Below are 15,245 nucleotides of genomic sequence, written 5' to 3'. Positions count from 1 at the left end.
GTTTTCTTTTTTGTGTCTTAAATGTTTCTAAAATAAGGTTACACAACTCTGTGTTTTTGATTGACCAAATTTGATTAAATCCATTTACAATTGAAGAGGATGGACATTAAATACAGCTGTAGGACACACACAGGCTTAAGAACCGTGCCGCCCAAAATAACATATTAAGTCGAAATTATGTATGCGTTTTAATGCGAAATCCTCGCACAGAAACATCTCTTTGAGGTTAGTTTGCTGCACAGAGAACGTGAGCCCCGCGACAGACACAGTCGAATGACCCGGAAGTGCTCTTCATTTACTCACATGTGGACAGGGATTTTAATACTGACGGGAACGTGCTCGCTGTGTTGTGTACAACCTGGACAGCCAAGCGAGTGATGAGTCTTATGGTTCCCATCACGTAGAATACTTGGAATATTAAAGCCTTTGCCAGCCGCAGAGACATCGTCGGAAATCCCTATAATCACGACAAATGATAGAATGGAAAACCTGGAGTTGAGCCTGACGTCTCTGGGTGCAATCTCAAGACATATCGAGAAAAGTCACAACGAACTCAGCAAGTACCTCGCAAAACAGGTGAGACTGAATTTCCTGGGCAGTTTATAAGACCGTCATAAGAGGCTTTTATCTGTTTAACACATGCAGAGCACAACGTGTGTGTCACACCACACTGTCCCACGTTTCTGTAGTACACATGCTGCTCCATTGGTGGTTTATACATGATATCCATTAGTTTCAAAAAGAACTGACATTTAAGTGTTCTGCATTTTAGTCTATTTGGGAAACGAGTCTTGTTTTCGAGCACGATGGATTATTTTGGTCCTGTTGCAAGTGCAACATAGTTTCAATAGTTTGGGTTGTTGAAACATGCTGCCACAGTTTATTATTTTTACAAATATGCAAGAGGCAGTATAAAAGAGGCACTGATGACCTTACTTTCATCAGTATTCACCTGCATTAATGTGAACATAAACCAGGTTATAAATTCATGCTTGAATATCTATCATTATTTGGAACCAATCCAAAAGTATTGACATGATAATTCCAACATAACACACTACAAAATGTGATTTTGTTGCACCTAATTTATCAGAGAATATTTCAGGATTTGAAAACGACTATAGCTCATCTTGTGCTTATTAATATCATCATCATTATTATTATAATATATTATTTCAATAAAAAGTAGAGATCTATGAATTCTTGTTGGAATTTATTCAGCAGGATCTGTTTAGATTTTCGTTTGATTCCATTGGCATACTTTAATATTATTTATTTTTTTGCCATGAATCGTTCTGCTTGTAGATATGGAGCCAGCAGGACAGGCAGTGTATACTGGAATGTCTTGCGCAGCTCCTGTTGGAGAAGGAATACACTCTCCTCATTGCTCGTCACTTACGACCGCTGATCCTGGACCTGTTGGAGAGGAATGCTGAGAGGATCAAAGTAGACATCCGGCTGAATCATGACCTCCACGAGCGCTTGTGTGTGACTCTAAGCAAACTTCTCAACATCAGTCCAGATGCTCAAGCGTAAGTAATCCTTCAGAATTTATTCACAACAGGGTTCCCATTTATCTTGGAAAACCTGGAAACATCAGGTCATTTTAAAACATGGAAAATTAGTGGCGATAATACAATTGGAAAAGTCATGGGAGTATTTGTTTATTTGTGAACAAACAAATTGTGAACAACCTTTTAAATCTGTTAAACCAATTCATTAGTCTAAATTATTTGTTAGCAAATTGGTCGGAATTTGAATGACTTTAAAAGCATAAATCATATTTAAAGATCATGGGAATTCATTAGTCAAAAAGAATGAGATGTTATTGTTACCACTTCAGAACAAATGTCCAGTATGTCATGAACAAGTTTGAATTGTTTTTCTCACAGGTTCGCAGCAAGGTATTTCAGCAGCTCTCCCCCAGTATTTCAGAGACTGTTCTTCACCAGTGAAGAGGCTTCCTCCATCCAGTATGGGCCCAGACGGATGAAACTACGGGACCTGATGGGGGCCACCCTCCGCTTCCTCCAGAGCGATTGTGAGAAGTTCCGAGTCCTGTGGGACTGGAGTGCCTGTGTTTCACAACTTCTCACCAGTGACGTCATAGTCAGAAGGTATTGGAATGAGTAGATCAGTCACAAGCTCTCACCAGAATCTAAATATCTATTTGCTAAAAAAAATTAAAATATCTGTGTTTTTTTTTAAGCTACACTGCCCAGTGCCTTGCCCTGGTGTCCCACATGACAGACAACCAGAAAACAATATTTTTGAGGAAGGTTCTTTCAAGTGAAGAGATTATGCATTTGAAAATGAAGTAAGTTTTTTTTCGAATTGTTCAGAAGTCACTCACTTGTGTTAACTCTTAAACAACATTACAGTATCACATCTTTGTAGATCACTTGAGGAGACACAGCAGATGGAAGTAGAAAAGGCTCTGGTTTTGGCCAATCAGGGCTCAGCAATATGGCGAAAAGAGAGAGTTAAAAAGATCACCCGTGGTCAGGTGGTGACAGAAGACCTGACTCGGAGCGTTACTGTGGTGTGTGGGGTGATTCTACCTAGACAGACCCCTCGACAGGATGAACAGGCAAGACAATCATTCAAAAAGACAATATTAAGCTTATAAAAAGCCAGATATAACTAGAAATATATGTTTTTTCCCCCAATACCTCTATTAGTGTATTGTGGGAAAATATTGTATGTATTGTAATCTCACTACATCTGTCATTATCAGACAAGTTTAAGGAATTTGGTGCTGGTGGATTCAACTTGTCAAAATCTACGGCGACTTGCCATGGCTGTGGCATCCCAGAAACCCATTCTTTTGGAAGGGCCAATTGGGTGTGGAAAAACTGCTCTTGTTGAATATCTAGCTGCTGTCACTGGGCATGATAAAGCCCCTGACATACTTAAAGTTCAGCTCGGAGATCAGACCGACAGTAAGGTGAGATTTGCTTGATTTTAAAATGTTTGAAAATTACTTCCATTGGTTTCACCTTGCTGCGTCTAGTTTTACCATATTTTTAACTTGCCTGCTGTTAAGCACTATATATATATATATATATTTTTTTTTTTTTGGCTTTTATTTCCCTCTATTTTCTGTAGATGTTGCTGGGAATGTACCGCTGCACAGATGTTCCTGGAAAGTTCGTGTGGCAGCCGGGATCCCTGACCCAGGCGGTCTCAAAAGGTTATTGGATTCTGCTGGAGGACATTGATCATGCTCCTTTGGACGTGGTGGGTGGCAAATCCACAAAAACATAAAAAACATGCAGTCTTTCTTAGAAATGTATCTATTAGGACTGTAGAAGTCCATAAAGATTTTTTTTATTACTGAGTTATTGCAGATTTGTAGCATTTGTTGTATTTAGCTACATTGTGCGTGAGCTTGTGTATGGAAGTACCCCCTGCTGGTGAGGTCGACTAACAGCAGATGGAGAGTATGCTCGGCAATCTACTGCTTTTCCTGCAGTTCCTGGATGTCTATGTTGAATTTACTGTCGAATTTGAACCACTGAATTTGTGGAAGCGAATTTGCAAAGCGAAATAAAATGGACCGAAAAATGCCTGTTGAATATTATAGGTTGTATTTTTAAACAGTTTGAATATTTTGGAAGTGAAATATGAAAGGTGAATATGGATTATTGAATTTTTAATAATGAAAATGTGTTTGAAATGTTTTTAATTGAAATATTCACAGCTTAAATATTCAACCATGTTGAATTTCAGCCCATAAAAATGCAAGCCCTAAAAATACAATGCATTAAAATGCAAGCATGGTTAATGTAAGGCCTATTTTTTTTCAAGTAGTGCAATTCAACAGGCTTTTTATTTCAAAAACATTTGACATTATTTTTCTTCCATACTTGTGGCAGTGCACAACTGCATATAATTATTGTGCAGAATTAGTCTGTAAGTGACAATAAATACAACTTTTTTTATTTTTTTTAATTGAAAATGTAATTTAATTAACTATATATATTTGGCCAAACTGGACTATGTATATTTTTATTTTTATAATATTTAATCATTTTTTGGTAAATGGTATGATTCATAATTGGTCCACATTTAATCATGCCAGTGTAATTTTCTCTGTAGATATCGGTTCTGCTCCCTCTTATGGAGAACAAGAAATTGACAATTCCAGGACGCGAAGACTGTATTCAGATGGCCCCAGCTTTCCAGTTTTTTGCAACGCGAAGGTAAGATATTTTGTCCTTTTGTGTGAGAGTGTGTATATGTGTGTGTGTGTGTGTGTGTGTGTGTGTATATATGTATATATATATATATATATGTATGTATGTATGTATGTATGTGTGTATATATATATATATATATATATATATATATATATATATATATATATATATATAGTATAAAAAAATATAAGAATTATTTCTAAACTAAACTAATGATTAAAATCATTATATTTAGGACATTTTACAGTGGAGGAGCTTGGCATCGTCCACAGAGTACACATGCTGCACTTCTGGACAAATACTGGAGTAAACTGCAGATCGGCAACATGAGCAGAGAGGAACTTAAACAGGCAAGCTGTCCCTTTACAATGATATGCTTTTATTCTAGGTCCTGATGACATTTTTCTTTCTTTTGATAATCAGTCTCTATTTTTTTCTCTCTCTGTTCAGGTCCTAATAAAGAAGTACCCTAACCTGGCAGTGGTGGTGGAGCGTCTTTTGGACATATACTGCCAGCTAACAGGAGACCGACATCAGATCAGTTCCAGCCCTCAGGGTCCTAGTGCAGCCCAGAGCATATCAGATGAAAACATCACATCACTGGAGGGCAGAGGCCTCTCACTGAGGTAACGTGTCTTAAAAAAAAAAAAAATGTAAATGAGAAAATATTCAAAATCATTATTGCATAATTATACTAATAATTTAATGTAAAAATGATATAATATACTAATATGAATGTACTGCAGGTTTCCAAACCATTTCATGCCAATTTGAACCTTTCTCTAAATAGTTCACCATGTCAGAATTGTATTTGTTCAGTTTGTTTTATGATGCCCTTGGGCATTTACGAATATCTCTGCATCGAGAAATGACACCATAGACTCTCATCAATAATTACTAGTGTCATTTTCGGACCTCTACATGTAACAAACAGTTCAGCTAAAGCAGTGGCGCTACAATAAAACCCTTGCTCTATCGTTGTATTAGAGCAGAGTTGAGTCTGTGTCCATTGTGTAGTTGGACCTCAGGCTGTTCATCAGCTTTCCACTGGATCCTGCTGCAGTCAATGCCACATCGATCTCTCTCTCTGTCCCCTCTGTGGAACCCCAGCCAGAGACGCAGTTTGAAATTCAAGCCAGGGCAAATCATTTATGTAACTAGCTTTTGTATAATAGATAACCACACACTGCCATATAGTGTAAAACTTGTCTTGTAGAGGGTTTCTTTTTTTTTCTGTACATATTCAAAGCATGGTACGGTTTGACATTGTTATTTTGTTTTCAGCTTGTTGTTTTGGTGTTATAGTAACTAGTAGAATAACAGGAGCAGCATTTGCCAGTGTTTATATTAAATTAAAGGGGTCGTCATGAATGTGCCTCCATTTTAAATATCTGAAAGTGTGTCATATAGAGGGCTGTTCTGTGAGGAGAGGTTCAATGGTGTGGAGACCCTGCTGTTACCAATCAATACACTTCCACTTCCTCCCTCAATCCCCTACTGGCATGAGGGTCTTTGTAGAAACCCCGGGTGAAAAACAATTTGAGCAGCCAGTCTGCCTGCAGTCATGCTCCATAACAATCTTTGGCATGTGTGATTTCAATTGAAAGTAAAAAAGAAATGGTTCACCATTGCTGCATTTATTTGAAAAATACAGTATAAACCGTAATACTGTGAAATATTACACTTTAAAATAACTTTTAATATTTTTTTTAAATATATAAATTAAAATGTAATTCATTCCTGTGAATTGCAAAGCTAATAGAATAGAAAGTTCAAAAGAACAGCATTTATTTGAAATAGAAGTATTTTGTTATATTATATATGTCTCCTATTGTTGTCTCCTTTTCATCAATTTAATGCATCCTCATTGAACAGAAATATTAATAAAAAATATAACTGTCCCCAAACTTTTGAATGGTACTGTAAATGTGAATAAATAATTTGATCTTTGTGGTTGTAAATTATCTGAATAAATGTGAATTCTTAAGTTACTTTGCATCCATGGAAGTAAAGGTTTTTTTTTCTTTTTTTTTTTTTTACAATTGAACACAGGGACTTGCTGAAATGGTGCGAGAGAATCTGCTTAAATTTTGACAGCTCTTGCTCTTCCACAGCACAGAATGTGTTTCTGGAGGTGAGTGGCTGTAGTTACCAGCATTAATCTGTCACTATCATTATTTTTTTGTTTGTTTGTTGGATTATTATTATTATAAAAAAAGTTTTATATACAGTATATATTTTAAATATGTAGAAAACAAGAACACTAATACTGAAAAAGCTGTGCTGTTATAAGCTTAAAACTGTGTTTTTTTCTTTTCTTTTTTCTTCTTCAGGCTTTGGACTGCTTCACTGCCATGCTCTCCAAATCTGAGAGCAGACTCAAGATGGCAGAGATCATCGGCAGCAAGCTCAACATATCCAGAGAGAAGGTAGGACTCTGCACCACTGTTATCTCTTTAGTGACACAAACTGTTACATGGCCATGGATAACCTGGAAATAATGGGGAGTTTTGCAGTTCCCTGTGAGCTTTTCCATTTACATGTGTGATTTCCAGGTCTGGAAAACTCATGGAAATGAGTAAAATCCTAGAAATCGCTGTAGTTCATATACTTTTTTTCCAGGTTTGTGTTGCTCTAAAATTATTCCATGTCTTGGATATTGCTTATTGTGAGAACTTGTGTACAGTAAAACTTGCCTTGTTGGAGGCATTTATAAATGGCTTGGAAAAGTCATTGGTCAAACTGCAATATTACAGTAATGGCGCGTTGGTTATATTTCTTCATAATATTTAGAGTCAAAGTAAAATCATATTTCACTTTATATTCAATAACCTGCTCTAATACTGTCAATGTTACATTTCAGGCCCTGCATTTTTGCCAGATGTACCTGCCCGCAATCACTGTGACGGAGTTGGAGGTGTCGGTGGGCCGTGCGATGTTACTCCGCAAGCAGAGCAACGCGGTGTGGCTGAGCATGTGAGATTGCATTATCAGAGTGTAACCTTAGCCATCTCCATTAATCTGTCTCCCAGTCCCTGTCTGGCACTTCCTGTTTCAATCTACTCTGTTACAAATGGTGTCACTGTGCTACGCTGTCCCTTGTGTGGAAGGCACCCTGCTGAAAAATTGAGTCAACACAGCATTGATTGGTAACTGTGCTGATTAAGACAGGGAATACAATAGCTTTGAGCATACCAGAGGAAAATGTAGCAGGATTCCTTCATTGGTCATGATGCGTATGAACACTTTGATTTAACTATAGTGATTATTAGAATTATTGGAAATCTTCTCAGAGAGATCTCAGTGTTGTACTGATAGGTTTTAGCCTGGAAATCCAGACTTAAATCTAAAAGATTAATGGTCTGGCGTCGACTAATGAAAATCGGCCAGCTCGAGGGGCGGCACCAAGCATGCATTTGAAAATCTCACTGCACGCAATTGGATAACACTACGACCAATCACAACAATAAACCCCATCCGCTTAGCTACCAGCGGAGCTAACTGGTAGATTAGACTCTTACCGTATCCGGTCGGCAAAACAGCAAAAACGCCCTTCTTGCAAAGGAACAATTCGAGCGGCGTCTTCTGTTCCTGTTTTAGATAAAAAGCCAAGTCTAACTCGTTCATTGTAGCGGCCAAAGCCGTTTCAAACACCTGGTGTTCATCCATAGCCGTCTTGCAATGTTTACTAATGACTTCGATGTCACAGCGCTGTCGTCATCTGTTTTGCTCGCCTCTGGCTCGCCTATATCAGATAACCCGATGTGATTGGTGCAGCTCAGATCGAGGGGCTTATTTAATGAGCATCATTACTCGACACCAGAGTAACTCGCTGAGCAAATTCAACTTGTGCTCTCGCGAGAACTCTGGATTACCAGGGTAGACAGGTTTTACAATTTCTTTTAAAATGTGTTGTTGTAGCCAGTGTTGGTATTGTTAACAAACCCAAACTATTTAAAACAGTTTTTGTTAATTGAAATAAAATAAAATAAAAAATATTAGATGGAAAAACTTGATAAAAATATCACAGGTGTAAACAGTGATACCTGAAAACCATACTTCAGTAAAAGTACAGGTACCGTACAGAGAAAATTACTCCATTACAAGTTAACAGTCACCAATTCCAATACCACTTGAGTAAAAGTCTAAGAGTATCTGATTTTAACAGTATTTAAGTATTTTACTCATACTGAATGTAGGCTCAGAGATGCACTAGTCCTCAACACCTAAGAGATGGATAAATAAAATAATGTTTCGTAAAATTAAGTAGTCAAAGGTTTTGGCTTTGGCCTCCTCACCGGTCACAGCCATGTCCTCATCTTATAATAAAATACCAGCGATTCACAACTACCTCGCGTAAAGTTTGGGTAAGGGAAAAACTGCCCTGTAGATGGCAATAGCGCTTATTTTCGAGCAGATATAAACTGCTGCAGAAAAAGTTGCTAATTTCTTTGATATTAAAAATACTTAAAAAGATACTGATGTACAGTAACTAATTACATTTTATTCAAATAGTTTACACCACTGATAAATATATAGTGTATAAAGTTGTCAAATTAATTTATAGAGTGCTTTGCACAATACACATTGTTTTAAAGCAGCTTTACAAAAAATTAGGATGTTAATGTTTATAATCTTTAATATCTTCATGACCTATAGTGGCATTTTGCAAATTAGAGCTGGGCGATAATATAGTTTATTATATAGTAAATAATACTAAAATAACACTAGCCGTAGCCAACATATTTGACGTGTATCTGCCCCACAGAGACAGACAAACATTTGCTGCCACAAGGCCGTCCTCAGTACTTTTGGAGCAGCTCTCGGTGTGTGTCACTAAAGGGGAGCCTGTCCTGTTGGTGGGGGAGACGGGCACAGGGAAGACCTCTACTGTGCAGTACCTGGCGGGAATGACAGGTAACACACCTAAACTACACTGAGCAAGTAGGTTTAACACTGTGCACAATTTCTCATTTCCTGCTCTGTTCTGCTGTACTCTTACAGGACACAGACTGAGAGTGGTCAACATGAACCAACAGAGTGACACAGCTGACCTACTAGGAGGGTGAGTAGACAAGAGTAATTCAGGATTCAAACAAATATGTGCAGTGCAAATGTGGTGGAAGCTGTTGGTTTATTGCTGACCTTGATCTGTGATGATTACAGGTATAAACCAGTGGACCATAAGCTCATTCTTTTGCCCCTGCGGGAAGCGTTTGAGGACCTCTTCTCTCAGACGTACTCACGGAAACAGAACCTGACCTTTCTGGGGCACGTCCAAACCTGCTTCAGAGGCAAACGCTGGCAGGACCTTCTAAAGCTCATGGATCATGTCTGCAAATCAGCACTAACCAAGGAACTACATGATAAACCCAATGGTATTACTGAAGGTTCAAAAATCTATTACATGACTTTATTAACTAGAATTCTTATGTTGTTGTTTGGTTAGGGATAATCCACAGCTAGGTGTGTATACATGATTTTAATGCATGACAGTAAGGCAAAGAACCAACCGTCATGCAGAAAATCCAACACAAAATTTGACTGAAAGGGTAAAAATGACCGTCAGTTACGGCTCATTGGGTCTAGCCTTCTGTACTCTTTAAATCCGACACACAGAGAAAGTATGTGGTAAGATTATATTTATTTGAATTGTCAAGGGAGAGAGGGATTGTGGGTGTGTGAATTACCTGCATCTGTGCAGTGTCTCTACTAACAGTGAAGCTGTGAGTTTAATTACTTCAAAAACAGCGACCTCATTGCTGAGAAATAGAATTTAGCTGTTTTATTGGTAAAAGTTTGCCAAAGACAGCTTTGGCAAAATTTCTGTGCTCCTTTCTGTTCCTGCAATGCGATCGTGTGTGTGTGTTTCAATGAAAGCAGTGCATTAATATAGAACAGTGATTAAACTGACTGGAACTATCTGTGTATTACATGGTCTGAACACATGTCTCCAGCTAATCATAATAAAGTATTCAGACAGACAATGGTATAAATCATTTAAAGTGTTTTTTTTTTAAAGATTGTACTGCATGTTTTTCAGTGGTTTTTTTCTGTTTTTTCTTTGTGTTTTTCTCATAGCTGCCTTGCTGCAGGAGCAGTGGGAGGCTTTGGCCCTCAAACTCAGTCAGACGCAGGAACAGATTCGGGCCTGTGAATCCGCTTTGGTCTTTGCGTTTGTGGAGGTAATTGCTACTCTTCTCCCATCTTGTTTTCACCTCTCCCTTTCTCTTCTCTCTCTTGTTATCTCATGTATGTTGTGACTGACTTTGTGTCTGCACAGGGGACTTTAGCCCAGGCTGTGAAGAAAGGCGAATGGATGTTGCTGGATGAGATTAATCTGGCTGCTGCAGAGACACTGGAGTGTCTGAGTGGATTGCTGGAGGGCAGCGCCGGGTCACTAGTGCTGCTGGACCGAGGCGATACTGGTGAGACATCTGGGATTTCATTATTGCTATTTTAAAGATGTAGCTATTTGGCAATGGTATAGGGTAAATATGTGCACTTGGTTAACCCCAGGCTGCTTAAGGGGCGGTTGTAGTAAGGGTATTTGTGAAACACTTTGGATAAAATACAATAGAGAGAGATATTTCAGCTAGTTGTAATTGGTTGATAGGACAAAGTCAAGTTTAATTGGCTAAAAATGCTGTAAGACTTTTTACTGTATTTGAAAGATGTCTCTTCAAGGCTGCATTTATTTGCTCAAAAATATATTTAAAAATGTAATTTATTCCTGTGATGGCAAAGCTGAAATTTCAGCATTATTACTCCAGTCCTCGGTGTCACATGATCCTAGAGAAATCGATCTAATATGCTTATTTGCTGCTCAAGAAATATTTCTTTATTATTATCAATATTGAAAACCGTTTTACTGCTTAATATTTTTGTGCAAACCCTGATATGTTTTTTTTTCAGGGTTGTTTGATGAAAAAAAAAAAAAAAACTATTTTATCTTAGTATTATTTATCTTACTGACCGCAAACTTTTGACTTGTAGTGTATTAGAAATATATAAATGGGCTTGATACTACTATTCATTACCATAAGTGTTGCAGTTGATTTAATAGTTTTGTGTCATGTATATTCTGAGGTAATTTTACTGTTTTCATGATGTCATTCTGTGTAGAGCCTCTGGTTCGTCACCCAGACTTCCGTCTGTTTGCCTGCATGAACCCAGCCACAGATGTAGGCAAGAGGAACTTGCCACTGGGCATTAGAAACAGGTGAGAGGGGCATGAACTCCAAGGGAACTGGCTTCATGCATCACTTAAAATAACTTTTGTAAATGTCTCCTTGGTTTGTTTGCAGATATGTAATACAGTGACGTTTATACATTTTTATAGAAGCGTTCAATACTTTTTTGGAACACATGGTTTTGTGTTTATGTATCAGGTTCACAGAGTTGTATGTGGAGGAGCTGGAGAATGAGAGTGATTTACGAATCCTGGTCTCTGACTACCTCAAAGGCCTTAACCTGTCCAGAGGAATCATCCATGGAATCATCAGGTTTGTGCACAGTTCTTCAGTAGGTCTCCATTACCATTCATATAACAACAACAACACGTCTTTCCTAGCTATAACACAGTTTTTTGCCTTTTGATCCATACAATGAAAAAGTAGGATTTATTTGAAAAAAGCTTGGCATCAATACTCACTCAGTAAATGCTAGCAAATTTCATGAATAATAACAATACAAACAGCAAGAAAAACATTGAATTAAAAGTGAAATTTTGAAGTAGAAAGACTAAATTAGTGTGTTCTCGTAAAGCATACTCCAATAACCTTTTGTTTTTTCATTTACAAAATGAAACTTCAAAAATATTTTTTTACAATGTAGAATGAAAAGAACCCTGTTAGCACCATTATTAGAACAAATTCCCATTTCTTGATTATATTAAGCATGTTACAGATGTTGTTATATGGCTTTTTTCACTTAACAAATGTACATTGGTCAGGATAAAAAGCATAAAACGCCATATACAGAGTCCATCCCTCATGTTGCAACTTTTAGTTAGATGCTGTACTTCTGTGTTGTTCTTTTAAACAAAATCATCTTCTTTTTTCTCCCAGTTTTTATTTGGCTGTTCGTAAGGAGGCTAACACTCGGCTAGTTGACGGTACGGGCCACAAGCCCCACTACAGTTTGCGTACTCTGTGCCGAGCTCTGAAGTACGTGGCCTCTGACCCCTGCTACAATATCCAACGATCCCTCTATGAGGTAATACGGTTGTCTGTTTCTGCCTGACTGAATTGTCCTGAGTCCGAAACATAGCGAGTATAAGGTTAAAATGTGTTACATGTATCCATATTGAAGTGATGTATTATTCATGTAAACTTAAGACATGAAGTTGACAGTCATTTTACAATGTTCCTACTGTAGAAGTAAGCAGCTTGACACAACAAACTAGCTGTGTCACTCTTCCATCAATGAATAATGCTGTAAACACTGCAGCGTGTGCAAGCGAATGTTGCTTCGCTTGCAATCTAGACAGCTTGATTTATTATAACGGAACAATCTAGTTTTTCCAATCTTCGTCACAACACGCTTTGATGATTAGATTTGATGTCAAAGACTCATTGGCACAGCGTTTTCCACATCATAAAAAACTGTACACAGTACACTGTATTTTTGAGTTCACACAACAAACTAGCTTATTTATTTATCTGTCCACACCATATGGGTTTCCAGTCTCTCCTGGTCATGCATTTGCTCTCATAGGAGCATAAGTTAGTCAAATGAACTAAGTTTAAGTGCTCTTAAATTAGCTGGTGGGTTTATTTCATGCAAATCTTCAAGTGTCATTCAGTTCTATCACCAGTTCACATTTTGTGACAAGGCAACAAGGCAAGTTGCTTTTTTATTTAGAGTTAATGCAATGAGTTTCAAACCTATCATCATATGATAAACTGTTCTACATTTGACGGTTTTGGGCATAAGCAGTAGTTATTTAAATAGAAATTAGCTTCTAGTAAAGCTTCAAGTTTTCTATAGCTCATCAGGGCCCTCCACTGGTCTGGGACCATGGACAAATTCCCAGTATTTATTTATTTAATTAGTGTGTGCTGTGTAAAGACATTTAAAACAAACAGTAAAGTATTTTTATGGAGATGTTTAATATCTTCTGCAGGGTTTCTGCCTGAGTTTTCTCACTCAGCTGGATCGCAGCTCTCACCCAGTTGTGCAGAAACTGGTGTGTCAGTACATACTTGGAGGAAATGTGAAATGCCTGAAACAGGTAATCAGTTCGGAGCTTCAATGAGAAACTTTGATCCATCCTTATATTTGTTTGAATGGATAGACTGTGAAATAGTTAGAGATGTTCTTTGCCAGAAGTGTTAGAAAATGATCTTCTTCTCTTTCTTCAGTCAATCCCTCAGCCAAAGGACCGTGTGTGTGTACAGATAGAGGAGTACTGGCTGAGTCGGGGTGACATGGAGGCTACTGTGGACCCCACTTACATCCTCACGCCCTCCGTCAAACTCAACCTTAAAGATCTGGCACGGGTGGTGGCCGCCGGGTAGGAAACCCCACCCCTAATATGTCCCCTGTGACGTTCCGTAGATCAATCCCCCTGTCGATACATATTATGTATGCAGTGTTTCTCTGTTCATTTGTGGGATGGTGCATAACTATCGTAAGAGACTTTAGTTTAGTTTTTTGGATGGTAATGGTGATAGCGATGATTTGTTTTGTCTGTTTTGGTGCCGTTGATCGGAGACAGTTGACCTGGGGCTCATTCTTTGTACTTGGATTACTCAGTTATCTGGATTTTACTATTGACGATTTGACACGATCCAGGATTGTTAGGTTCTATGAAGATCATCCTGGAGTTGCTGTCATAGCAACAGGTCCATAAGCTCAAACCTGCTCGGGAGCAGGCTTATTTAAAGGGATAGTTCACTTTGAAATTAAATTTTGGTATGTTTTAGCTTACCTCAAGGGCATCCAAGATGTAGGTGTCTTTTTTTCCGCAGTAGTTTCAATTTTTATATTTTTAGGTCAAACCGTTCTTGTCTGTCAGTCATATAATGCAGGTCTATGGTCACTGTCTCAAAGAGCATGCACAGAGTCCAAATTAAAACAATTCCCCATCGTTCAAATTAAACAATTCCCCATCGTAAGTACACATTGATGGCCTAAGACACGAAACGAGCGGTTTGTGTGAGAAAACGAACAGTATTTATATCGTTTTTACCTCTTGTACACAGCCACGTCCAAGTGATCTGAGAGCGCGGGCGGGTATAGATATATACAATAGAAGTCGCCTTGGCTACGGCAGTTCATTGGAAACGAAACCGTAGCCAAGGCGACATCTAGTGTATATATCTATACCCGCCCGCGCTCTCAGATCACTGAGTCCTTCGTGTCTTAGGCCATCAATGTGTACTTACGATGGGGAATTGTTTAATTTGAACGATGGGGAATTGTTTTAATTTGGACTCTGTGCATGCTCTTTGAGACAGTGACCATCGACCTGCATTATATGACTGACAGACAAGAACGGTTTGACCTAAAAATATCAAAATTGAAACTACTGCGGAAAAAGAGACACCTACATCTTGGATGCCCTTGAGGTAAGCTAAAACATACCAAAATTTAATTTCAAAGTGAACTATCCCTTTAATGTAAACAGGAATAGATTGCTTTTTTATTTTATTGAAGGAGTAAAGCAACATACAGTAAAACCATGAAAGTTGCATTTTCCTTCCTTCTATTTTTACTACAGTATAACAATTGTATAATAATTAAAAAAGATTATTAGAAAATAATCTTATGATGTTGTGTATTCTATCATAATATAGACACAGCCAGTTTTACTCATTGAACTTCCCATAAAGTCCCAAAATCACCTCTTTATAGATGCAGAGATTTATACTCTTTGCCACTCACACCTACTGGGCTCTCTCTCTATATATATATATATATTTATATGGCTACTTGTCATTATTTTCCCTCTATCCATCTTTAGTCCTGTTAGTTCTTTTCATATTCATTACATATTAGGAATCATTTTAATATCTTGGACTCTTGCAATTTTGCCTT

The 15,245-nt window shown here is 37.9% G+C and overlaps 1 protein-coding gene across 2 annotated transcripts in view; it reads left to right on the top strand.

The window, feature by feature from the left end:
- The first annotated feature begins 292 nt into the window (after positions 1-292).
- Positions 293-15,245, top strand: part of mdn1 (midasin AAA ATPase 1) — a 56,199-nt gene continuing 41,246 nt past the window's right edge. For both annotated transcript variants that reach the window (XM_082146629.1, XM_082146628.1), the window contains exons 1-23: positions 293-576; positions 1,306-1,532; positions 1,893-2,117; positions 2,210-2,317; positions 2,398-2,590; positions 2,738-2,947; positions 3,109-3,240; positions 4,102-4,205; positions 4,438-4,552; positions 4,653-4,828; positions 6,255-6,336; positions 6,536-6,631; positions 7,066-7,178; positions 8,971-9,119; positions 9,207-9,267; positions 9,369-9,580; positions 10,284-10,387; positions 10,486-10,630; positions 11,328-11,424; positions 11,594-11,707; positions 12,272-12,419; positions 13,330-13,437; positions 13,568-13,719. In XM_082146629.1, coding sequence (XP_082002755.1) covers positions 481-576; positions 1,306-1,532; positions 1,893-2,117; positions 2,210-2,317; positions 2,398-2,590; positions 2,738-2,947; positions 3,109-3,240; positions 4,102-4,205; positions 4,438-4,552; positions 4,653-4,828; positions 6,255-6,336; positions 6,536-6,631; positions 7,066-7,178; positions 8,971-9,119; positions 9,207-9,267; positions 9,369-9,580; positions 10,284-10,387; positions 10,486-10,630; positions 11,328-11,424; positions 11,594-11,707; positions 12,272-12,419; positions 13,330-13,437; positions 13,568-13,719 — 3,167 coding nt within the window. In that variant the 5' untranslated portion in view covers positions 293-480. The remainder of the gene's footprint in view (positions 577-1,305; positions 1,533-1,892; positions 2,118-2,209; positions 2,318-2,397; positions 2,591-2,737; positions 2,948-3,108; positions 3,241-4,101; positions 4,206-4,437; positions 4,553-4,652; positions 4,829-6,254; positions 6,337-6,535; positions 6,632-7,065; positions 7,179-8,970; positions 9,120-9,206; positions 9,268-9,368; positions 9,581-10,283; positions 10,388-10,485; positions 10,631-11,327; positions 11,425-11,593; positions 11,708-12,271; positions 12,420-13,329; positions 13,438-13,567; positions 13,720-15,245) is intronic.

This window comes from Leuciscus leuciscus (genome assembly GCF_965113295.1).
Source record: "Leuciscus leuciscus genome assembly, chromosome: 19".
Taxonomy (NCBI): Eukaryota; Metazoa; Chordata; class Actinopteri; order Cypriniformes; family Leuciscidae; genus Leuciscus; species Leuciscus leuciscus.
Note: the sequence above shows the minus strand (reverse complement) of the source record. Positions and strands in the feature narration are given on the sequence as shown.